This window comes from Convolutriloba macropyga, chromosome 8, assembly GCF_964194025.1.
Source record: "Convolutriloba macropyga chromosome 8, txConMacr16.3, whole genome shotgun sequence".
Taxonomy (NCBI): domain Eukaryota; kingdom Metazoa; phylum Xenacoelomorpha; order Acoela; family Convolutidae; genus Convolutriloba; species Convolutriloba macropyga.
The window spans coordinates 52,429,024-52,455,742 of record NC_134475.1 but is presented as its reverse complement, the minus strand read 5'-3'; the positions used below and the strand labels follow the sequence as shown (position 1 = coordinate 52,455,742).

At 35.9% G+C, this 26,719-nt stretch overlaps 1 protein-coding gene across 3 annotated transcripts in view; it reads right to left on the bottom strand.

Annotated features, from left to right (window-relative positions):
- LOC142344824 (tubulin polyglutamylase TTLL11-like) overlaps positions 1-26,719 on the bottom strand; it is a 60,676-nt gene that overhangs the window by 31,796 nt on the left and 2,161 nt on the right. For 2 of the 3 annotated variants that reach the window (XM_075396806.1, XM_075396808.1), the window contains exons 2-9: positions 23,559-23,753; positions 20,225-20,260; positions 19,227-19,447; positions 12,019-12,133; positions 11,531-11,639; positions 9,796-10,002; positions 8,807-8,983; positions 1,807-1,982 (exon numbers count right to left, since the gene is read on the bottom strand). In XM_075396806.1, coding sequence (XP_075252921.1) covers positions 1,807-1,982; positions 8,807-8,983; positions 9,796-10,002; positions 11,531-11,639; positions 12,019-12,133; positions 19,227-19,447; positions 20,225-20,260; positions 23,559-23,753 — 1,236 coding nt within the window. The remainder of the gene's footprint in view (positions 1-1,806; positions 1,983-8,806; positions 8,984-9,795; positions 10,003-11,530; positions 11,640-12,018; positions 12,134-19,226; positions 19,448-20,224; positions 20,261-23,558; positions 23,754-26,719) is intronic. The other variant, XM_075396807.1, reaches the window with a different exon arrangement.

The window sequence follows — 26,719 nt, the reverse complement described above, 5'->3', positions numbered from 1 at the left end:
CTAAGAACTAAGGTAAAGCGAAAAATTTTTATTCGACGAAGTAAAAAAACATAGCAGAGCAAGTACTGACGTACAATTTTCATTGACTAAACAAAAAACAAGACCTAAAACGGACCATGAGTGATTTGGGAAAACCATTTCAGAAATGAAACAAAAAATTTAAAAAAAAAACAGAAAATCAAAGTCAAAATGCCGCATGTGAACAGAAAACCATTAGGGAGAAAGGGAAAATTGGTTCAAACAAAAAACTAGGCGTTGCATGAAAAATGAATGGATTGTAAAAACCATTTAAAAAAAATCCGATCCAAAATAACGAAAAAAACAGTAAAAATTAAAGTGAAATTGCCGCATGTGAACCAAAAACCACTAGCGAGAAAGCGAATTTTTGTTTTCTCACTCAACTTGAAAATTAAAGTACAAAAATTTCACGCCGCAAAACTACTCAATTTTTTAGCTCCACTTCCTGTTTCGGCGAGACCAAAATCACCACTCCAATTTGACTTAAAAGTCATGAAAATGTGTGAACAGAACTTAAAAAAAATAGACGGAAGAATTCCGGAAACGACTCGAAGTAGAATTCCACCTAAACGGCATCCAACCCGGTAAAATCTGCAAAATCCATCCCCTCATCAGGCAAAATGTGCCTCCACTAATTTATGATTATCTTGAAACAAAATCAAAGCAAAAAGTAAAAACAAGAAAACCAAATCTGTTAAAATATGATTTAAGTCTGATCAAATTTTGTCATAAATTGCGATCCCAAAATAACTATCTCTGTAAAAATCATTTCAACAAAAAAAATAGTACCTACTAAAACCAGTTATGAGAGTTTTTAAAAAATACTTGAAGCCAAATCATGAAAAAATAAACAACTTGGACTAAAAAATTTGAAAAAAAAGTTTATAAATTTTTCAATATTACAAAAGCACAAAAATCCAAAGAAAAATTCTTTTCGGCCAACAAGGTATCCAGATGCTCGCAAAACAATAGGCAAGTCATAATAGGCTAAGAAACTTGACTAAAAAAACAGAAAAAAAACTAAAAATTGCAGAAAAAGTTTCAATTTTCGTCATTTTTTGTCATATTTCTCAAAAAAAAAGTGCTTCATACCCACAAAACTGTAACCACTTGTTATCTAAAAATTGCTCAAGTAACAAGGGTCTCCGCAATGAACATTTGAGGCAGCAAAACTAAACAATCGTAAAAAAAATCGCAGAAATTAGCCCAAAAATCAGCAAAATACATGGAAAACCTCTGAATTAGCATAAGATTCTCATGAATTTCCAGAAACCTTCAAACCACTACCAAAACCAGCCTAAAATTAGAACAAAATAATAACCAAACCTCGTCACCAAAAAAACTGCTTTAAAATGCCGCACGTGAACAAAAATTTTGCTCCACAGAATTTTTTCACACCTATTTTTCGCTCTCTAGAAAACAGTGATATGAACAAAAAACCACTCTCTCTTCGCTCCACTCTTCATTTTGTTCAGCAACAAATTCACTCCAAATTTTTTCACGTGTTTCATTTCCTGCTTCAAAATTCACTCCAATAAAATTGATTTAAAAATTCTCCAATACTCCTCTTCCTCTTCGAGTCGTAAAAAGTCTTTAGTCAAGTCTTTGAATTGTAATAAAAATTAGGAGCGCTATACTAGCCGACTGAGAAGCTGAGGCGGCTATTAATTAAATAGATTACTACTAATACTTTTTTATTTCATGAGTTCATTTTTTTCACCTCTTCGAACGTCTTCGAAATAAGAAGTAAAGAAACCCTAACTTGTTTAGTCAAATTGAACAACTCGCCTGAAGATAGTTGAAAACAGATGAGAGGAGGCGCTTGCTGCCCTTTGTCATACTGTTATTGTAGTCGTACGTCTCAGAGTACTTGTTCAAGGAATAGTTGGTGAGATGCATGTACACTTTAGACTTGTTGCTCGTAGAGGGCATTTCGTATTTAAGTGTGCAGAAACGAACCATTCCTAAAATGTAAAATTGATTTTGAAAAAGCCCCACATGCTCTTTCATTCAGTTAAAATTGATTCGATTGGTGGAGACAATTAGATTATTGTTGGTTCTTGAGTAATTATTGAGGTCATTGATTTTGAAAATTTTCCATATGTTTGAAATACGATTAGGAAATTGCTATTCGCAATATATACGCAATACAAATCGGATAACCAAAAGAAAGCAAAAAGGAGGAAAGTGATTAATATGGACGATCGGTAATGTGCGTTTACACAATGCTCCGACCCCTCTAATTCACAACTTTTTGAACCAAAAAAGTTCTCGATAACAGTTTTACAGTAAATTGATTGTCCTTTCCATCAACTGAATGAAGTTTCCATCAATTTTTCGGTAGTCAACTTCAAAATACTAAGCCAAATTTTCAAGATGTGTCAAAACATGGCCAAGCGTCAAAGTTCTTTCAAAACTTCTGATTTGCACGCTAAGAGCCGCCCTCCACTGCACTTCGAACAGTTTCCGTGAATCGCATACTTATAGTCTAGTAAGTCAAAAGAAGCTAAGAAAACTTAATGGCCTCTGGGTTCACCTGTTTATCCATTTTTGAGGACAAAAACTCAAAAGTGTCCGACGAAAATCGGTGTCAGATCAGTATAATTGCTACAAACTTCGTTTGAGAGGAATTTAAAATGTGGACAATCAACCTAAGCAGGCGGAAACTACTTTGAAAATGGACCTGTACTGGATCCAAACTAAAGTCTCTTACTCGCAAGCTTAATGTGTCAACAACTGGCATAACGCTCTCCATCTTGGGCATCAATTATAACCAATAATCTCGTTCCTTCTTGTTCCTCAAGGCTTCATATGAAGCCAAGCACACATTGAACAAGTAGAGCTTCTTGCCAAGCTTATCTTAAGCACAATTTACATTAGGTTAATCGGTCTCAAACTTCTAACAGTACCGAAGTCGTAAAATCATTAGAAGCAAGTTAAACTGACAGATAAAATCACGTATCATTAAAAAACACTCAACTTGTCATTAAGGTCACTAGAGTAGAAAACTTTAAAAAGCAATCAATCGGTTAAAAGTAGATTAAAAACTTCTTTAAATTAGTCGGTGACAAGGATATAAACATAGCCTGCAGATTGCCGGAAAATAGCCGCCGTTGACGCGCCTGATGCTTATCGGGATTGAAACAGAAAAGGAAAAAAGAAGAGATAAATTGACCGAATTTTTTTCAGTGTCAAAAAGTGTTCTAAATCGGCGTGCAGTTTCAGTTAGATTCTAAAACTATACTTAATTTAGCTTCTAAATCGAAAACTAATAAGCTTAACACCAATGACAGCTAGCAAACAATCTAACAAACTTTGATAACCCGAATCTCAATGATTTAATGACCGGGCTTTATCGGTTTATCCCGTCTCTTTTGATTTTGCTCTTTTGACCTTGACTGTATTCATCATCTCAAGTAATTCATTGATAGAATGGATTTGAAAACCATTATGTTAAAACAGTGAGTCAGGTAAGTCAGAAATCAAACGTGAAAGTCGTGACTTATATAAAACGAAAAACGTGATCAAAAAGTAAGGCGAATTAAAAAAACATAGGACAAATCCTCACGTACAATTCAAAGAAATTTCATTGATTAAAACAAAAAAACAAAAAACTATACTTAAAACGGACTATGAATGAAGTGGGAACCATTTTTAGATAAATCAGATGAAAAGAAAACAAACAGAAAATGAATGACCAAATGCCACATGTCAACAAAAAACCACTAGCGAGAAATGGAAGTTTGGCTCAAACAAAAAACCAGGCCTAAAATGAACTATAAATGGATTGGGAAAACCCTTTAGAAAAAAAATCCGATAAAAAAAACGAAAAAAACCAGTAAAAACCAAAGTGAAATTGCCACATGTGAACAAAAAAACCAGTAGTGAGAAAGCAAACTTTTGTTCAAACATTGTTTTCTCACTCTACTTTTAAATTAGAGCGAAAAAGTTTCACGCCGCAAAACCAATCGCTTTCGCTCTACTTCTTGTTTCGGCGTGACCAAAATCACTACTGCAATTTGACTCCAAAAATCATGGAAATGTGTGAACAGATCTTAAACAGACAGCGCCCCAATAAAATTCAATTTCTTTGAATTGTAAAAAAAAGGAGAGTGCCAAAATAATAGCCGTTTGAGAGGCTGACGGCGGCTATTAAAACTGTCCTCGATGTCCTCAATAGCTGTCAATAGCTGTCCCCGATAGCGGCTGTTAAAACTGTCAATAGCTGTCCTCGATGTCCTCAAAAAATGCCTATGGGCACCATTAGGCGGCATTCATGAGCGTATATCAATAGCCATGATAAATTTGAACAACCAAAAATTAGAAACCAGATTGCATATAACTCTCTCTAATTCAGAAAAAAAGTGACGCCTTAAATTTAACCTTCTCACTTCCTGTCTCACAACAATTCTTCGGCCACACTCAACTGAAAAATAAAAATTTTAAATCCTTATAAAATTGCGTCAGAAAAACTCCATTAAGCTAATGTTAACGCAGCTTTTTTAAATACAGAACCAGCTTTTTTCTCAATTTCTTCATTGTTAAGACAAAACATCAAGGAGGCTCGGCAATGTGCGTTCACACATAAAGTTCCGACCCCGCTAATTCGTATTTTTGCAGCGTAAATGTCTACCAAATGAGGAACAGATAGAAAACCCGCAAAAATTCAAGTATTTTTCAAAAAGAAATGTGTAAGAACAACAAAATGGTATCCAACACAAATAACTCAGTGCAGTTAAAAATTGATTGATGAGATCTAGCATTATTCTGAAAGCAAATCAAGACTAACAAAAAATTAGATCGATGAGATTAGACTGATGAGATCAGCCATTATTCTGAAAGAAAATCAAGACGAAAAAATTCAAACAACAATAATAACAAACTTTAAACATAAACCGACAAATGTCGGAAGAACTGCTCTTGAACGACAGGCGAGGCAATTTAATTCATCAGTGGCTCTAGCCTAGATCAACTTTTCTTTATGGGTACAAAAAATTTTGACCCCACCGGGATTCGAACCACTGACCTCTCGATCCATGGCCACTCTCAATAACCACTGCGCTACAAGTCAGTTAATTCTGCTACGCCGCAACCGATTTTACATTAGCAACTTCGGAGCACTCAAAAAAGATGAACGAAAGAGTGAAAAAGTCACTTGAGAAGTCAAAGAATCTTCTAGAAGAAAAGCGCAAAATTGTGAAGCAAAAGATTTGCATAAAAAAAGACACACACGATTACAATAATTGCTATGAACTGCATTCAAGAGCAATTAATTACATCCAAAACTTTATGTCCAACTTTAATAAGAAAAAAGAACTTATTAAAAAAGTCAAAATAGTGTCAGATAAAAGTGAAATTAAATAAAATAAGTTTTTATTTCACTAGAAAAGATATGGACCAATCCATTATTAGACTCGGTAACCTTTAGACAAAAAGGAACAGCAAAGTTAATAAACTCGTATATTTTATAAAAAACAATTAATTTCAAAGTTATGAAAACCATTAAATATCAATAGAAGTTATCCAAAAATTTTATGATCACAGACGCCTCTATAAGAGCATTAACACCTGTCATTATTCAATTTTTTATGCAGTTACAAAAACAACAACAAATAGAGACAACAAACAAAAATTCAATCAAAACTTGTGAGAAAACACTGTCGAAGCCGTAAAGCCCCTCGAGATATGTGTGATTGAGCCTTTCTCAAACGCCGATATGCGACATCTCACTAATGAGAATAGGTAAAAAAGTAGACAAAAAAAAGAAAAAAGGGCAAAATTAAGTAAAACGTGTGCTATGAAAAGAAATAATTAAATAGTTTCGTTTAATCGTCCAAAAAAAGTGCTTGAGACCCTGTAATTAATCAGAATATGTCTTACGTCTACAAAAACAACGTCAAATATATTCAAAACTAAAAAGTTTGTTTTTTTTTTTTAAAAAAAAGAGTCGAAGCCATTAAATTCATAAAAAAATCTTTAAAAACATCAATTTTAGACTTCCACCTTCCCTCAAAAACAATAATGTCATAATTGACCTGAATTCAACAAGACTAGTTAAAAATGAACAGAAAACAAACAATGCGAAGTTAAAAAATGTTTTTTTTTATTTTGAAAAAAATTGCTTTCAATGTCATGAAAGCCATCAGCTATCTACTCAAATCAGGATAGGCTCATTTATTCCTCCACAAAATCAATGACAGCTGTCATTATCCAGGAAATTTCGACTGCAAAAACAAAGTAAACACGACAGTTAAAGACAAATGTAAAAGATTAAATTAAATTCTTCGAAAAAGAGGTCTCGAAGCCGTTAAACACATAATCCACGCCTTTAAAGACTTTTATGTAAAAATTGTATCCTAATTTGAACGCCAATAACGTATTTGTGAACTGTCATTACTGAGATATAGTGACAAAATGAGAAAAAAACCGTGAAAAATGGGCTAAGGCATAAAAATGAAAAAAAAAATGTGAAATCTAGTAGAATCAAAGCCAGAAAACAATAACTTAACGCCTAAAACCACAAAAAGAAAGCATTTTAATTCATTAGACAAGTGAGGAAGAAGAAGCATTCTTTCTTTGAAAACACTAAGCTACAAGTTGACCAAATTAAGAGAAAAATAGTGGCAAAGTTCGAAAAGCCATTGTTTAAAAAATATCAAATATTTAAATAGTTCAAAACGCTCCTAATCTTTCGAGAAAAGAAACTAGATCTATTGATCTGGACCTGCTTAGGAAGCCAATCGGGACTATCAAAAATGAGATTTGATTTGAATTGTTCTTTCTTCATTAATATTAAAAAGATCGATCTGTTTTTTGAAAAAAAAAAAGACCGACCGAATACATTCCAAAATATTTTTGGATAGTAACAGCCCAAAATTGGACCAAAACTAGCCTTGCTTTTGCTTTTCGTCCATTATGAACACTCAATTGTTTCGAATGTTATATATCTAGATAATTTGTTCGCTAAAAGATCAATAAATGCTGCGTTTTTGATGTCAGCAAAAAACGGTAAAATCTTCTGAATTCCAGACTACTATCAAGGGAAGTGGGAGCAGGAATTGCTCCCTTTGTAGTATACAAAAATTGTGTTAACGAGTTTTGGTTGCATGCTTCCGGCAAAGGTGATCAAAGTGGACTAAGGAAGCTTATTTCGGGCAATTTTTGATGAAAACGTCTGAATTTGAAATATTTAGCCAAATTTTGAGCCAAAAAATTAAATCAAAATCGTTAATAATACTTTTTTGTTTATAAAAATAAAATCAACAGTACTATTGTTAACAATTTTATATTTTGGCAAAATTGACGAAAAATTGGTCAAAAATTACGGAAAATGTGATTAAAAACAACAGAATTTACTACTTTTCTCAAAAGTTTAAACCTCGATAACTCCCTGTAAAAAACAACAATCAAAAAATCTTTTGAATTCCGAACTCTACTCCGGGCGTGCTTTTTAGTGATATCACACACATTTCTCTACGATGAATATATCAATCGGCCAAAATTGTCTGAACAAAAAACCCCATTTGAGTATATAGTTCCTCCCCCCTTCAAGAGGGGTCGGAATAATTAATTTCGGATGATCAAGTACTTGCCGACAGTATTTTTCTTTATGTGGCCTTTCGAATTTCAAAGAAAACAGTAAGATATTTTGCAATGCTCAGAACTGCTGCTCAATGCAGCTTTCGGATACCAAAAATTATATAGATCTTGTTTTCTGTTACTTTGCCAAAAATTGTCTCAAACTCCTTTTCGTTTATTTCCATCTACGTTAAGAAGTTAGAGTAAGTCAAAAAGTCTTACGAGTCAGACAAAAAATCGGTCAAGCACCGGCGGGTGATGAGGAAGGGGGGTTGGCAACAGTGGGGTGGGGGCAACGGCGTGGTGCGAGGGGGGTGGAGACAACAGTGGGGGTGGGGGTCAACAAGGGGGGGGGGGTGTCTCAACCTCTAAGAACAGCCTTTCACACCATAAGAATAAGTCTCCAAAACGGTTTGAGCTGAAAGGCTCTAAGAGCACTTAGTGCCCGCTGTGCGCTACCTATTTATCCCGTTTTTGAGGACGAAAAGTCAAAAGCGTCAGACGAAAAATCGGTCACGCGAAAGATCGCATAAAAAAGACCGACAGGACTAATATAATCGCTACACACTTCGTGTGAGAGCAATTACACATAATTGTCTCGGGTCGGGCGAATTGCGCTCAAACGACTGACCAGCAGTTGGCTTCGTCGGTAGGGAGGCGGGATGAAATGGCGGAAACTCAGAGAACCGCCCTTCACACCATCAATTTGCCGCCAAAACAGTTTCGTTTTGAAAAACTTTGCCAACTTTTAAACCTCGATAACTCCTCTAAGAAAATGGTAGCTTCTTATAATCCTTCACTTGAATTCAGTAGCCTTTTACATGACACCACTTACTTTTTGGGTAGATTATGGGGTGGGGACGGGGGCTGAAACTGCACAATTTTTAAATAGCAGATCAAATAGCCGATATTCGCACAAATCTTAAGCTCGATAACAACCTTGGAAGATGCAATTCAAACACCTTCCAATTAAAATATTCCACACTCAGCGGCCTTTCTGGTGAAACCATCACACATGTCTCTTAATACGTAACACAAAATTGACTGAAAAAAAAACAGTTAAGTATATAGTTCCTCCAACACTATGTGGATCGTAACAAATATAGTTTTGTCTCACTCGATTCTTGTAGAAAGGACAAGATAATGGTCAAACATATCTGAGAATATGCATATAGGTATAAGTTGTACAAAACTTTAAAATAGCGCATACCTTCTCGGGACAAAAATATTTCCACATTGCGCAGATTCCTGAGCAGCACGTATATTCTGAAGTCGAATTTCAGACCATCAATTAAGAGAGGGTTGGCAATGTACTCTTGCACCAGGTAATTGCGTGGTAAACCCGGGTCAATATTCCTTGGGTTGTCCTCAAGGAAGATCCCGCTTCCTAGGTAAAAAGAATAGCTTTATGTGATGAACGATACAACGCTTCGATTTTCAACCCCCCCCCCCCTCCTCCTCCTCCTCCTCCTCCTCCTCCTCCTCCTCCTCCTCCTCCTCCTCCTCCTCCTCCTCCTCCTCCTCCTCCTCCTCCTCCTCCTCCTCCTCCTCCTCCTCCTCCTCCTCCTCCTCCTCCTCCTCCTCCTCCTCCTCCTCCTCCTCCTCCTCCTCCTCCTCCTCCTCCTCCTCCTCCTCCTCCTCCTCCTCCTCCTCCTCCTCCTCCTCCTCCTCCTCCTCCTCCTCCTCCTCCTCCTCCTCCTCCTCCTCCTCCTCCTCCTCCTCCTCCTCCTCCTCCTCCTCCTCCTCCTCCTCCTCCTCCTCCTCCTCCTCCTCCTCCTCCTCCTCCTCCTCCTCCTCCTCCTCCTCCTCCTCCTCCTCCTCCTCCTCCTCCTCCTCCTCCTCCTCCTCCTCCTCCTCCTCCTCCTCCTCCTCCCCCCCCCCCCCATGCAAGTATACCATTACCATTAAAAACTGCAATCGACATAAACTTTTTCAAAGCAGTGTCAGTCGTGGGAGGATTGCGAATGACTATAGGCATGAGTCATGTGAAAGAGATGATCTATGCGTATGACGAAACCAGAGTACCAAAAGCTGAATTGATATTTGCAAGAGCAAAAATGCTTCCACTTGCAGCAAGCACCCAAAAAGTCAAACTGAAAAGCTTAAAATGCGCCATTGAATGTTTACATCTATCAGTCCCGTTGGACCCTCTCCAAGTCACTTTTTACCTCCCCAAAGGTTACACTATTTGTAGCGTACCCTGAGAAGCATCATCTGGTTTGAAAATGAGCCACAGCTTGGAGTGTTTGCCACCATGCGTTAGTTTGTCATGGTCATACACTAGTTGTGGGTACTCATCTGGAATGTTCCATGAACGAGGATAGAAGGAGAACTCTGTGGGGAAAAATTGTTGCAGTCTCCGAATTGCGTAAGTTAAGGACTGTTTGCGGACTATTTGCACCATGCCTGAAATACAGTGCTGTAATGGAATATATATTCGCAAGCTTGATCGCTATAAATGCTTCCGTGATTCTTCAGGTTTCTTTATCTATTAAGACGACGCTAATTTATTCCAGAAAGAATATTCTTGCATGTCGATATTTTTGCTTTGAATAGAAGAGTTTGTTGACAAAATTTGAAGTCCTATTTACCGCACTAAGTCAGGCATCAATTTCCAAAACCATCTAGCGACATTTACATCTTCTAGTCAAAATTCTAAACATGACAGACTAACGTCGGGCGAATTCTTTCAAACGACCGGCGAGCGGTTGGCTTCGTCAGTAGCTAGCCACCGTTTAGTGAGGCTAGCGTTCGCTTGATTCGACTCAGCAACTTTTAGTTTTCTAGCCTTGTCAGTAAATAAATCAAATAAAAAAACTGATATTTTAAAAAATGGAAAAATTTAAAAAAGCTTCCAGATTTCGCAGAGAAAACGTTCAAAACTATTTTTTGTCTCTGGAGTTATGTCAGTAATCATCTGCAAGACTTGAAAAGCTTCGTTGGCTAGTAATGATCGTTAAACTCAGAAACTGACAAAAATATTCAAAAATTTTGAAAAAAATGCAAATTTTACCAAAATCTTGCTAAAATGCAAAATATTAAAATCTTCAAAACCATTTCATTGTCTCAAGAGAATAGCCAGTATCCCTATTTCATGCTAAATAGTTTCACTGGCTCATAAAGATCCATAAACATGGAACATGATAATAATTTTCAAAAACTTTGAAAAAAAATTAAATTTTATCAAAAATTTTGCTGAAGCTGTTGTCATTAAAATACTGATAACCATTTCATTAACTCTAGAAACTATGCAACAGATTATCATGAAACCTCGGAGGAGGTCTCTAGGACCCTGGTGAGGGAAAAATGATAGCAATTCAATAAGATTCAAAAAAAACTTGAAGAGCATTCCATTACATCTAGAAGCTATGCAGTAACCTATAATCAAACCCTAGAGGAGGTTATGTGGCTCTTGAGACTGGAGAAACCTAAAAAATGACAAAAAATTCAAAACAACTTGAAAGAAATTGCAAGTTGCATAAAAAACTGCTAAAATTTGTGATAATAAAAGTTGAAAACTAATCCATGGCCAAAAACATTTTTCCAATAACTTATTATGAAACCCCAACGGAGATTTTCTGCGGGTGAGCAACAGTGGGGTGGTGGGGGGGCAACAGCGCGGTGGGCGGGGTTGGGGCAATAGTGGGGTGACGTCAACAGTGGGGGTGTCTTCAACCTCTAAGAACCGCCCTTCAAACCATAAGTATAAGTCTCCAAAACAGTTTGAGTTGAAACAGCTGAAAAGCTTTAAGAGCACTTAATGCCTTCTGGGTGCCACCTGTTTATCCCGTTTTTGATGACAAAAAGTCAAAAACGTCAGACGAAAAATCCGTCAAACGAAAAATCGCATAAAAAGACCGACAGGACAAATATAAATGCTACAAACTTCGTTTGAGAGCAATTAATCAACAGTTACGATCTTCGAAGCTGGTACCTGGAAATTTGTTGATTCTGATGTTACTGTTGAAGGGAATGCAGGGAGTGTCTTCGAATGAGCAAGCATGCCAGAAAATATCCGGAAGTCTCATTGCTCTCATCGACGACTGAAAAAAAATTTAGTAAATTCTGAATAAATCTGAACACAATTCAGGCATAATTCATGGCTCATCTGTTTTAGATAAAATTTGTTTTACACCAAACAAAATCCAAAATTTCAGTACATGTCACAATGGCTACTAAATTCATTTTGAACTTTACTGAAATCTCGAGACTTCGCTGAGCCAATTTTGATATGTTTACGATGTGCGCGGCTCATTGTCAACCTTTTACCTGTCCTCTCCAAGTCTTCCTTCATGTGCAGTTATATAAACTTCTATATTTTTAATCTGCAATTTCTTCAAAAGTAATTTGGAGAAATAAATTCTTTCTTTACTGCTTATCGTTTCTAGCAACTAAAATTCATTCTGCTTAAGTGTCTCTTACGTGTTGGAAGTGGTTTCTGATCTCGTACCACCCCAAGTCTTCCAAGCACAGCTTCATCACCTGTACTGACGTCTTTGCATGAGAAGTGTCCACGAACACATGGGGACGCTCGTGTCTACAATAATACGAACCATGTAAACATCAACCCAAACTAGATGATGCAAGCCGTGAAGGGCATATGTTAGGTGGGTTTTAGGAGCCCGTTTTGCCGTCTATTTAGTTCGGTTTTATGTTGAGGAGAAAATAATTCCTCTTCTAGATGGCTCTCAATGTTCCAACATTCCTAGATGAAGACAACAAGAATTGATAATGTGCGAGAACAATTGATAATATATATGTCAAAACATTAGAAGACCACAATTTTTATTGCAACCCTGAACAAAAAAATGGCAATAGCACGACAGCTAGCATGTTCCATAAGCATGCGCAGCTTCAAAACACAAGACGGAAAAAGTTCTCAGTTTTCGTCATCCCGAGCTTAATTTGTAAGATTTTATAAGAATTAAGATCACAAAATTGCGAAAAAAAAAGAAAATGACACGCCAGCACGCTATCTCAAACATGTTAATAATGTCCAACTATTAATTCTCCCAAGTTTTATAATTCTTCGGGGTCACTCAAACAACCAACAAACCCGACAGATTGCTGACAAATAGCCGCTATTGATTCCTATAACAACAAATAGGATTGAGAGAACGGATTTTTTTTAAAAAATATTGATTTACAAACAAAGAAATTTTAAAATGCAAGCCATTATTATTGGAACTTTCAGTGAAGACATATTACTATTTCTTAACATGAAGATACAGAGATTAGTAGCATTAGCAATAACACTAAGCATGGTAACTAAATATCATCAGCAAACAAAATCCAAGGCACCTAAAATTGTGCTTTATGGGTTAATCCAGTTTCTAAAATATTTGATACAAACGTCGCAAAAGCACTTGAATCAAGCCGCTATACATGATGAGCTTCTTCGCTACAGGAGACAGAGACGTTTGATTTATTTCATCTCCCGTATATTTTTAAAAGAAAACTTTTCTTTCACTAATCTGCAAAATTATACTCTTCACTTTTTGTATACGTTAGAACAGAATCAGAGTCCCCTCAGGCCTCGTGCCAAGAAACCGCGCGCAAGAGGCCATGTATCAAGGCACTAAATCCCTTGGGCGACAATGATTTTGTTCTACCATATGCAAAATGAGGTAAAGCGAAACACATTTGTTTGGCACAGAAAGAAAAAACATCGAAACGCTATAATAGCCGACTGAGAAGATAAAGCTACTATAGCAAAACAAATCACAACCACAACGATTCAAAAAAGATTCCACTGTACAACTCTTACATTTCAGCTATCTCTTCATATAACAATTTTAATGAACGTTAATGACAAAATTAAACGCGATAGCTCCATAGGTGCAGCTCAAGAAGGATAAAAACCTTTAATTGATCCTCTTTGTGTGCTAGAAAAAGTCTCTAAATTAAGAATTAGATTTAATCTAATACAGGTACTCAGATTAAAATTACCCGAAAGTGCGGAAAAGTTAACACTTATCGGATTTCAAAAATAAGAAAACTAATTACAAAAATGAAATTAGAAAAGACTATTTTAACGTTTACACGCTACGCACAAACTTATTGAAGCAAAAATCTACGAGAAAGCAATAACTCCCAAAATTTGGAAATCACTAATAAAAAAGAAAAAAGCAATAACTCGCAAAATCTGAAAATGTCTATTTTTGCCATTTGAAAAATGTTTGGATAGTGTACCAAAAAAGTTTGGCAATCCAAACTACTTAAAACGAACAATTTTAGTGCCTGAGCAGCGTGAAAAGACAAAAAAAACTTGAAAAGGTGAAGCCCCATTGTACCTCAATTGAACAATATCTTTTCAAGTACCGAATCAGTTTTTCAGGAGTTTTTCAATGGTACCCCTCCACTCCTTTTGTAACTCTCCAAAAAATGCGTCGGCTAAAATTGACCTCAAAAACGCCACCTCAGCAAAAAATTCTTTTGCTGAAACAAAAATTAGAGTGTTGGGACAATTGCTCTCTTGACGAGTGATCTAATATAGAAAAATTTTCGAATATTGATAGCAATCTGTCCAATATTCCTAATTTATTTATCTGAAATGAGTATCTCGAACGTGCAAAGGAGAGTCAGGTCGAAAATTTTGGTAACTTCTAAAAGTCAATCTGCTCCAGAATTGAAAGCAATTAGAAGTTCGAGAACTAGACGAGAAAATTTCTAGCTTCCGACGACCTCGACCGTCCAACATTTATAAGCCACAGGGACCATTTTTATCTTTCAAAGAACACAAATTAATCTTAGACTTTAACTGAGCACCTCAAAGAGGCCAAAACAATCAGACTCGTATTTTACTATAATTCCATTATAGTCAAGATGAGATTAGTACAGGTAAAGGACTACAAATCCCACTTCAGAATTCATTTAAATCGTCTGTCCAAACGCCTTGTTGCCATACACAACAAACATCTGGGGACAAAAATTGAATCTGATTTATCATCAGCAAACAAAATCGAAGGCACTTAAAATTGTGCTTCATGGGTTAATCCAGTTTCTAAAATATTTGATAAAAACGTCGCAAAAGCGATTTAGAAATCTAACTTTTGAATCTTGAATCAAGCCGCTATACATGATGAGCTTATTCGCTACAGGAGACAGACCTTTGGTTTATTTCATCTCCCGTATATTTTTAAAGACAACTTTTCTTTCACTAATCTGCCAAATTTTACTCTTCATTTTTTTGTAGATGTTAGAACAAAATCATAGTCCCCTCAGGCCGCGTGCTAAGAAACCGGGCGCAAAAGCCCGCGTATGAAGGCACTAAATCCCTTGGGCGACAAAGATTTTGATCTAACTTATAAAAAATGAGGTAAAGCGAAACACGTTTCCGTTTGGCGCAGAAAGAAAAAAACGCTATAATAGCCACCTGAGAAGAGGAAGCTACTATAGCAAAACAAATCAAAACCACAAAACAATTTAAAAAAGATTCGACTTTACATTTCAGCTATCTCTTCAAATAACCATTTTAATGAACGTTAATGATAAAATTAAACGAGATCGTTCCATAGGTGCAGCTCAAGAAGGATAAAAAGCGTTAACTGATCCTCTTTGTGTGAAAAAGTGGCTAGAAAAAGTCTCTAATTTAAGTATTAGATTTAATCTAATTCAGGTACTCAGATTAAAATGCGGAAAAACTAATACTTTTCGAAGTTCAAAAATAAAAAAATTAATTCCAAAATTGAAATTAGAAAAGACTATTTTAACGTTTACTTTATTTTTGCCATTTGAAAATTGTTTGGATAGTGTACCAAAAAAGTTTGGCAATCCAAAATACTTAAAACGAACAATTTTAGTGCCTTAGCAGCGTGAAAAGAAAAAAAACTTGAAAAGGTCAAGCCCCATTTTACCTCAATTGAACAATATCTTTTCAAGTACCGAATCAGTTTTTCAGGAGTTTTTCAATGGTACCCCTTCACTCCTTTTGTAACTCTCCAAAAAATGCATCGGCTAAAATTGACCTCAAAAACGCCAGCTCAGCATAAAATTCTTTTCCCGAAACAAAAATTTGAGTGTTGGGACAATTGCTCTCTTGACGAGTGATCTAATATAGAAAAATTTTCGAATATTGATAGCAATCTGTCCAATATTCTTAATTTATTTATCTGAAATGAGTATCTCGAACGTGAAAAGGAGAGTCGGGTAGAAAATTTTGGTAACTTTTAAAGTCAATTTGCTCCAGAATCGAAAGCAATTAGAAGTTCGAGAATTAAACGAGAAAATTTCTAGCTTCCGACGACCTCGACCGTCCAACATTTATAAGCCACAGGGACCATTTTTATCTTTCAAAGAACACAAATTAATCTTAGACTTTAACTGAGCACCTCAAAGAGGCCAAAACAATCAGACTCGTATTTTACTATAATTCCATTATAGTCAAGATGAGATTAGTACAGGTAAAGGACTACAAATCCCACTTCAGAATTCATTTAAATCGTCTGTCCAAACGCCTTGTTGCCATACACAACAAACATCTGGGGACAAAAATTGAATCTGATTTATCATCAGCAAACAAAATCGAAGGCACTTAAAATTGTGCTTCATGGGTTAACCCAGTTTCTAAAATATTTGATAAAAACGTCGCAAAAGCAATTTAGAAATCTAACTTTTGACACTTGAATCAAGCCGCTATACATGATGAGCTTCTTCGCTACAGGAGACAGAGACGTTTGGTTTATTTCATCTCCCGAATATTTTTAAAGAAAACTTTTCTTTCACTAATCTGCCAAATTTTACTCTCCATTTGTTTGTAGATGTTAGAACAAAATCATAGTCCCCTCAGGCCGCGTGCTAAGAAACCGGGCGCAAAAGCCCGCGTATGAAGGCACTAAATCCCTTGGGCGACAAAGATTTTGATATACTTTATACAAAATGAGGTAAAGCGAAACACGTTTCCGTTTGGCGCAGAAAAAAAACGCTTTAATAGCCACCTGAGAAGATGAAGCTACTATAGCAAAACAAATCAAAACCACAAAACAATTTAAAAAAGATTCGACTGTACATTTCAGCTATCTCTTCAAATAACCATTTTAATGAACGTTAATGATAAAATTAAACGAGATAGTTCCATAGGTGCAGCTCAAGAAGGATAAAAAGCGTTAGCTGATCCTCTTTGTGTGAAAAAGTGGCTAGAAAAAGTCTCTAATTTAAGTATTAGATTTAATCTAATTCAGGTACTCAGATTAAAATGCGGAAAAACTAATACTTTTCGAAGTTCAAAAATAAAAAAATTAATTCCAAAATTGAAATTAGAAAAGACTATTTTAACGTTTACTTTATTTTTGCCATTTGAAAATTGTTTGGATAGTGTACCAAAAAAGTTTGGCAATCCAAAATACTTAAAACGAACAATTTTAGTGCCTTAGCAGCGTGAAAAGAAAAAAAACTTGAAAAGGTCAAGCCCCATTTTACCTCAATTGAACAATATCTTTTCAAGTACCGAATCAGTTTTTCAGGAGTTTTTCAATGGTACCCCTTCACTCCTTTTGTAACTCTCCAAAAAATGCATCGGCTAAAATTGACCTCAAAAACGCCAGCTCAGCATAAAATTCTTTTCCCGAAACAAAAATTTGAGTGTTGGGACAATTGCTCTCTTGACGAGTGATCTAATATAGAAAAATTTTCGAATATTGATAGCAATCTGTCCAATATTCTTAATTTATTTATCTGAAATGAGTATCTCGAACGTGAAAAGGAGAGTCGGGTAGAAAATTTTGGTAACTTTTAAAGTCAATTTGCTCCAGAATCGAAAGCAATTAGAAGTTCGAGAATTAAACGAGAAAATTTCTAGCTTCCGACGACCTCGACCGTCCAACATTTATAAGCCACAGGGACCATTTTTATCTTTCAAAGAACACAAATTAATCTTAGACTTTAACTGAGCACCTCAAAGAGGCCAAAACAATCAGACTCGTATTTTACTATAATTCCATTATAGTCAAGATGAGATTAGTACAGGTAAAGGACTACAAATCCCACTTCAGAATTCATTTAAATCGTCTGTCCAAACGCCTTGTTGCCATACACAACAAACATCTGGGGACAAAAATTGAATCTGATTTATCATCAGCAAACAAAATCGAAGGCACTTAAAATTGTGCTTCATGGGTTAATCCAGTTTCTAAAATATTTGATAAAAACGTCGCAAAAGCGATTTAGAAATCTAACTTTTGAATCTTGAATCAAGCCGCTATACATGATGAGCTTATTCGCTACAGGAGACAGACCTTTGGTTTATTTCATCTCCCGTATATTTTTAAAGACAACTTTTCTTTCACTAATCTGCCAAATTTTACTCTTCATTTTTTTGTAGATGTTAGAACAAAATCATAGTCCCCTCAGGCCGCGTGCTAAGAAACCGGGCGCAAAAGCCCGCGTATGAAGGCACTAAATCCCTTGGGCGACAAAGATTTTGATCTAACTTATAAAAAATGAGGTAAAGCGAAACACGTTTCCGTTTGGCGCAGAAAGAAAAAAACGCTATAATAGCCACCTGAGAAGAGGAAGCTACTATAGCAAAACAAATCAAAACCACAAAACAATTTAAAAAAGATTCGACTTTACATTTCAGCTATCTCTTCAAATAACCATTTTAATGAACGTTAATGATAAAATTAAACGAGATCGTTCCATAGGTGCAGCTCAAGAAGGATAAAAAGCGTTAACTGATCCTCTTTGTGTGAAAAAGTGGCTAGAAAAAGTCTCTAATTTAAGTATTAGATTTAATCTAATTCAGGTACTCAGATTAAAATTACCCGAAAGTGCGGAAAAACTAATACTTATCGAAGTTCAAAAATAAAAAAATTAATTCCAAAATTGAAATTAGAAAAGACTATTTTAACGTTTACTTTATTTTTGCCATTTGAAAATTGTTTGGATAGTGTACCAAAAAAGTTTGGCAATCCAAAATACTTAAAACGAACAATTTTAGTGCCTTAGCAGCGTGAAAAGAAAAAAAACTTGAAAAGGTCAAGCCCCATTTTACCTCAATTGAACAATATCTTTTCAAGTACGGAATCAGTTTTTCAGGAGTTTTTCAATGGTACCCCTTCACTCCTTTTGTAACTCTCCAAAAAATGCATCGGCTAAAATTGACCTCAAAAACGCCAGCTCAGCATAAAATTCTTTTCCCGAAACAAAAATTGGGACAATTGCTCTATTGACGAGTGATCTAATATAGAAAAATTTTCGAATATTGATAGCAATCTATCCAATATTCCTAATTTATTTATCTGAAATGAGTATCTCGAACGTGAAAAGGAGAGTCAGGTAGAAAATTTTGGTAACTTTTAAAGTCAATTTGCTCCAGAATCGAAAGCAATTAGAAGTTCGAGAATTAAACGAGAAAATTTCTAGCTTCCGACGACCTCGACCGTCCAACATTTATAAGCCACAGGCACAATTTTTAACTTTCAAAGAACACAAATTAATCTTAGACTTAAACTGAGCAACTCTAAGAGGCGAAAACATTCGGACTCGTATTTTACTCTAATTCCATCATAGTCAAGATGAGATTAGTACAGGTAAGGGACTAGAAATCCCACTTTATAATCCATTTAACTCGTCTGTCCAAACGCCTTGTTGCCGTACACCACAAACATCTGTGGACAATAATTGAATCTAACCTATACTCTCTATTAGTGAGTTGTGGTTTCACTGGTTCTTTCAGGTGATGTGCAGATGCAAGTGGACGTGTGTGGTCATGACCAGCATTTCCTGACTGAACAACTAGACTAGGCACATTATTCGCATTACCAGCATTGCGTTCTTTTGATTCGTCGATTTCGACGGGCAACAAGACCCGCTTCAAATGTTCCAGGGCAATGTCCCCATGCTGCTGTTTGAGCTGAAAAATATTTTGCTGTAAAAAAAACTTACACACGACATTTGACGAACAATGGGAAACTCACAATAAACCCTTTAGAAAGCCCTGTTTCTTACTATCGAAAATTGGAGAACGTTCCTAGATACAAAAATCCAGATTTAATGGGACCCGGAAAGTTGCCACATACAAAGCAAATTAAAACCAAGAAATTTCTGGATCTTTTCCGTTTGTGCCCCCCCCCCCCCCCCAAAAAAAGTACGTTATGCGCCCCCACTTACAGAGCACGAGTCATTACGAGGTAAATCATTGTAAAAATATGGCACGTGCGTCTGGGGGTGCAAATAATATGCGCTCACTAAGCTGCGGAGGGGAGGGGCGGGAGGTGGCACAAACGGAAAAGATCCTAATTGCTAAACATCATACGGAGCCAATCAAAGTAAATAAATTAATCTGTCTAACATCTGAGGTATGTGCTCACTGAAATGCTCTCTTTTCTCCGTAATATAATCATGTTCTTTTAATACGTATATCCATTAGCTATTCAAAAAAAAATATTAAAAATTAACCAGGAGAATGAGCACATTTTTCAAAAGCCGTAAAACAAGAGTAGTACAATGGTGACTGCACCATCTATCATGATAATCATTAATCAAATATGCAGAAGTGGTTAGCAAAGGTGAGATTGAGGAAGCTGATAGGCCAAATTATATGCAGTGATAGTGTTAGTATGGTCACATAAGTGAATTGATAATCATTTTCTATCTATTGATGACTTCAGGAATAGTGATCATGACTCACCTCAGCAATATTGGTCGAAGCAAGTGCGTGCGACAACTACACATCAAATGACAACAAATGAAGTCAAAAGAATTCACAAACTAGGAGGACTGTCAACAGCTTGGCCAAAAATAGACACACAATACGATCTGCTGATCATACTGTTGATAAAGAATTTCATGGATTTAAATGTGTCGCTGACTTCTGCACAAGTATTAAGCTGCTACAATAAAAAAAGTAAATTGAGCTAAAATGGACATTTTGCGCTCAGCCAAAAAACAGCAATATCTAGTTGGCTTTACAATAACTCCGATTAACACAGCTGACACATTGCCAAAAAATAGTAGCGGGAGTTTTGTCTGTAGTCTCAAAACGACAAAAATGAGATTGAAGAGAAATTTAAGCATTTTTTCAACTTAATAATGATAATTTGTTTTAGAAAATGCGCAACTCATGTGCTGTTTCTGCTAGTTGCCCTCATAAAAAAACATTCCTTTAGAGTGACATGTGCTCAGTTCACCGTATCTCCTTAATAACCCTAAGCAAAAGTCTCCTTGGGCGTCAGGAAAGTCATTCTTAATAGCGAGGTAAGTGAATCACCAGAATGAGCAAGAGAACTTGCTCCACAGAGTGAAAAATGACGTCACGCACAATTGAGCGTCAACTCATACGGTTGAAACACCAATCTTAACGATGGAAGAAAAAACATAGCTGCACGAGTCCTGAACTACAACTCAAAAATATTCAATGAAAAAACAACAAAACAGGCCTAGAAATTACTAGGAAAAAGCAATTAGAGACTAAACAGATCCAAAAACATGACAAAAGTAAAACATAAGTCAAATTGCCGTATGAGAACAAAAATCGATAAACGAAAATTGATACAGCGAATTTTTGTTTAAACACCGTTTTCTACACTAAAATGAGAGTTAAAATTTCACGCCGCAAAACCAATCTCTTCTCACCACTTCATGCTGCGCCGTGACCAAAATTTTCGTCGTGACCAAAATAATGGAAATGTGTGAATAGACCTTAAGAAAATGTCACCATGGTTAGATATTTAAACCACCTACAAAACTTTTAATAAAGCAATTTAAAGAACGTTTAACATTAATGAAAAATTTAGCCCCAAAAACCAACTGAGCTAACCATAAATTTCAAGTATTTCCTCATAAACTATAATTTCACAAAAATGAAAACATCGGTTACTCAAATTGAGATCAAGCGCACGCTCATGCAATGAAAAGGAAAGCCATAATAGGTTTTAATTTAATTTAATTAGGAAAAAATAATTTAAAAAACTGTTAGACATTGTCAAAACCAATTTTTGGTCAAATTCCCAACAAAAAACTGTTATATACCATCAAAACTTTAATGAATTGGCGCCAAAAACATCTTGGCAAAGCCGCATAAGAACAAAAAAAATTGTTCCATTATATTGAAAAGCGAGCAATAATTTTGTTCACCTGCGGCTTTGTCAAGATGTGTTTTTGGCGTCAATTCATTGAAGTTTTGATGGTATAAAACAGTTTTTTTGTTGGGAAATTTGACCAAAAATTGAGAAATTTTTTGACAATTTCTAGTAGTTTCTTTAATTATTTTTTCTTTTATAGCAATATTTCCTGCTCGCACAAAAGCAGTTGAATGAACATAAACAAATAAACCACTCGTTTCGGGGAGGGGGGGTGGTAAATTCGGTTAAAACTCGATTAGAAGAAGAAGCCCATTTTCGTAGCCATTGGGCAAAACTTTTCAGTTAATAGTTTGTGGAAATTAGACTCCACAAAATTCAAACATAACTCACTACCCTTGGGCGAATAACTCAAACGACCGACAAGAGGTTGGCTTCGGTGGTAGCCGGCTGCGGCTTATGGATTCTAGCAATGGGGGAGGGGGAATGGGTGGAGCCGAGAGTAAAACGTTGGGGGGTAGAGTTGGGAGGACTGGACGAAAGGCTATCTAAATTGCCAGATGGAGGAGGGACGACGGGGGGCATGGGACGTTGAGTGTGTGTGTGTGTGTGTGTGGGCGGGGCGGCTGAAGGGCGTCAAACTTTTGAGAACCGCCCTTCACGCCTTGAATTTGTCTCTTCCAAAACAGTTTCAGTGAATCCCATCCTTAAAGATTAGTAAGTCAAAAGGCTCTAAAAGAGCTGCTCAGTCACTTTATGTCCTCTGAGCTTTTACCCAGTTTACCCATTTTTGAGGATCAAGGGTCAGACAAAAAATGGGTCAAGAGCAAAATCCCATAAAAAGATCAGAATACTAATATAATTGCAACAAACTTTGATTGAGAGCAATTAAACACTTATAAATGCTATTTCAAACACCGGTTGACAATTTTTTTTCTCGACGGGCTCTCTAATGCCACAACTGACTACTTTGAACTGAAAAAGATCAGCCAAAATTAATTTGAATGATAAAAATAACATAACCGACTAAATGTCGGATGAATTGCTCTTAAACGACTAGTGGGAGCTCTAATCAATTGCAGCCTGCTTCACTCCGGGGGAGGGGTAGCCTAAATGGGACTAAGACGTTCTATAGTGGGCTTCAAATAACCACATTAGAGGTTAACATATACCACTATTCAGATTTAAAGTAAAAAATGACAAGAGTTTCGGCGCACTTTTCATTTGACTTTTAGTATTAAATTGCCGCACATTGAGTTCAACTGCTTGAAATTGTGATTGAGAGAGAATTTTAGATCACGCCAAATGCAAGTCAAGGGCGTAAAAGTCACTCGAAAAGTCAAAACCGTCAAGCGAAAATTTTGCATAAAAAAAGACACACACGTTTACAATAATTGCTATGAACTGCATTCAAGAGCAATTAAAAACCAAACCCAAGCATATAGCCGCTACTTCAACTGAATTTCGGATGTATTGTGACCACACCTAACTTAGTCAATATAAGACCACTACAAAACTGACAAAATCCACAACAAAAATTATAAACATAAAGCGACTAATGTCGGAAGAATTGCTCTCGAACGACCCGGGTGGAAAAACATTTGACACCACCGTGATTCGAACCATTGGCCTCCCTCTTCTTAACCATATGCATTGCCGACTGTACTATTTGTCCCTATTCTCTATGCTGCAACCAACTTTATGTTACCAACAAGCTTTACTTCGGAGTGGGAGATTTAGAGATCACTCAAAAATGCAGAACGAAAGCATGAAAGTCACTTGAGAAGTCAAAGAAAGTTCTAGAAGAGAAGCGCAAAATGGTCAAGCAAAAAATTTGCATAAAAAAAGACCAACACGTTTACAATAATTGCTATGAACTTCGTTCAAGAGCAATTAAAAACGCTCCTACTGTATGGGTAAATGAAAACGCCATTTTAGACTTACCAGATCGAATGATGATGGACTCTTTGGCAAAAATTTGTCGTTATCAGACGTGGAAATGGAGGCAGTTGTTGGCTGAATGGGCAAGTCACTGAAGTCCAGTAGCTCCCCAACTAAATAGGGCTCATTTTCATCCACGGTCGTAGACTCTTTTTTCGGGTTCGATTTTTTTTCTTTAGAATTGCGCTTGATGGTACCCTGAAATCACATTATATCAATAGAAATCCATTAAACAACAATATTACTCTTTCTATTCAATTATTTTCTAGTTCGCCTATCCGCACTAGTCCAGCCAATTTAATTGTTCATAATCACATACTCAGTCCTTGACACGTTTTCATACAATAAGAGCTTCAATAACAGCACAATTAGATCCCAGAATATAGCTTCCATCAATTTTCATCGACTTAAACTTCTTTTCATAACTCTGTTTTCAATAAATTTGAAGTTCGGAAAAATTTCAAGTCCAAAAAGAAGTCGAAATCAACTTATTGTTTCGACCCCACTTGTGGCGGGGGGGGGGGGGGGGACTATATACTCAAATTTTTCTTCAAATTAAGATATTTTCTATAAAAAAAGTATTTCAAACTTAAATTTCTTGCCAAAAAATGAACCAATTTTGTGTTCCTAATAGACTAAAGGCGATAAAAAAGACTAGTTCTGGTCCCATAGGGAGCTTCAATATCAAAAAAATTCGAAATCTATTTGAGAGCTCTTTTTTATAAAACTTTTGTACATTTTTTTGCCTTTTTACGTCACCTAGAGGCAAGTCACTTTTCATGTCGAGGTTCCGTTAATTACATTATGACACAACGAGTGAAATTAATGGCGTTGATACTACGAGTTTTCTCAAAAATTTCGTGATTCGAATGTATTTGTTCATATTTGATTTTTTGAAAATATATTGAAAAAGGAATCCCATTGCTGTTAAAAATTAATTGAAAATACAAGTTTTAGTGGAAAGTTCATTTTTAATGCCTTAGACACTTTTCTCGCTCAATTTTTTTCTTGAAATTGCTGTTTTAGCCTGTTTTTGTTCTTTTGATAGCCGTAAATTGCTAACAAGTCTCTTTTTATCTTGTAACTGAGGATTAAATTACTAATGCTACCCGAACCAGTTAGTCAGTTTATAGCCTTTAGTCCTAAGGTTATGATATACATTTTCAAAATTTTTTCAAACTTTTCGGTTTTTGTTGTTCATTTCGTCATATTGTAACTTATTTTCATCAAGGAGAGGTCACATCCATATTCTTGTATTTCAAAAAAAATATCTACTGTTATTATTTGTCACCGATGCTTGGTTTGTTGGACAATATGCGTTTTTATAAACGTTTTTTGAGTGGTCAATTTTTCTTTTTTTTTCTCTTCTTTCAGAACAATCGCGTAGTAACAGGTCCCAATGGTTCACAAATGTGGGTCAAATAAACTTATTTAATCTCTCAGTATATTTCCTGCAGCTGATTAGTAGAAATAAGAATTGAATTAAAAATACATAAAATTCGGATAACAGCTAATGATTTTAATGATAGCAATAGTTTGTAATTTCGCAAATCGTTTGCAGTTTTTTAATTTTTTCTTTAGTTCGTTTCTAAGGCTTAGTCTATCCAACGACAAGGCCTTTTGGTTTTGTAATAACTTTTTTGTAATTTATCAAAGATTTTTTAAGCTAATGGTTTTTAAGACTTTCAAAATTTCTTGGTTTAAAAAACGTTAACTTTTGAATTTCACCTCATTGATCGTTCTCTTTGTTGACTTGTAACATAGTTTCATTAAGAAAACTTTCCATCCTCTGTATAGTTAGGAGAAAGTAAATTTGCGCAGTTAAGCTTTTTTCTGACTGCATTTTGACGTTGTTACTATGTGCTTTTAAATTTAGATATTCAGTTTTTGCTTTGAAATTTTTGTTTTTGCTAATTTTTTGGTTGTTTTTTGTCTCGTAATCTTTTTAATGTCAGATCTCATTGGCGCTGTAATAAGGCATGGCATTATGTAATTCAATTGGTAGATAGGTTTTGTAACGAATGTTTTAAACTCAAACATCTATTTTTGTTATTTCTTCATTTGGTTGACATTTAATTCAAAAATATAGATGAGCTCGGGTCGGAACATCATGTGCGGACGCACATTAACGAGCCGTCTTTTTTAATAACAATATCAATCTTATATTGCCAAAAATAGGTGTAATATCAGCAGACCTGTGGTTGCTGAAGACCAAACTAATCAAAATATTCGTTAAGTTTTCTTGTCATTGAGATGAGTGAAGTCCAACTAAGCTTGCGTCAACAAACCAGGCGCAAAAAAAAACGCAAAATTTTTGAAGTTGGACGGACGATAAGAAAACCAAAATTTAATATACTCCGACAGGTTTTCCGAGTTGAGAAAATCATCATTTTGTATTTGACAATTGTCAATTCCTAGATTTTCTAATAATATTGAAGGCCTGTTCTTGACTCTAGAGGTTTTTGATTTCCAGAATGCCCATCGCAATTTTAGCTTTTGTGCCGGGCTAATTCTTGAACGATTTAACACAATGTCACCCAATTGCGAAAACTCTACGTCTGCCGGTAACACATCTTTAGTGATTATTTAACATTTTTACAACATGCCTATGTCAACAACAAGTTTAACGGGTTTGCGATGAACCCAAACTATTAACTCCCAAGCATACGGTTAAGAATAGGTGGGGACAGCTTTTATTATACGATTGCGAACAATAAGGCGGGAAATGGTGAATTGGGTGTAGAACGCGAATACCAAAGGAGCTGCTGTGATTGGATACATGAATGATTCAACGATATTATGCTCAAACAATAACTCTTTATCGTCAATTGTTAATTTTTTGTTCAAACCAGGCTTTGGTAGAACCAAGGTTAATTCATCAAACTACATACGGTTAAATGCTGCTGATTTCGAGAAACTGAGAAAGCTTCAAAGGTAAAAAATCTGATGAAAAAGTCAAACGCATTTTAGTGTTCTAAATGATACGAATTTTTCACAACAAAAGAAATAACCTATGATCATCTGCTCAAAAAACATAGAGCTGACTACCGTCTGACAAACTACTCTCAAACGACTAGCCGGTGCTTCACAACTGTTACCCTAGGAAGGTCAACCTCACTGGGTACGATCATTAAGCAGGCTGATTCAAAGCATAAGCCTCCCAA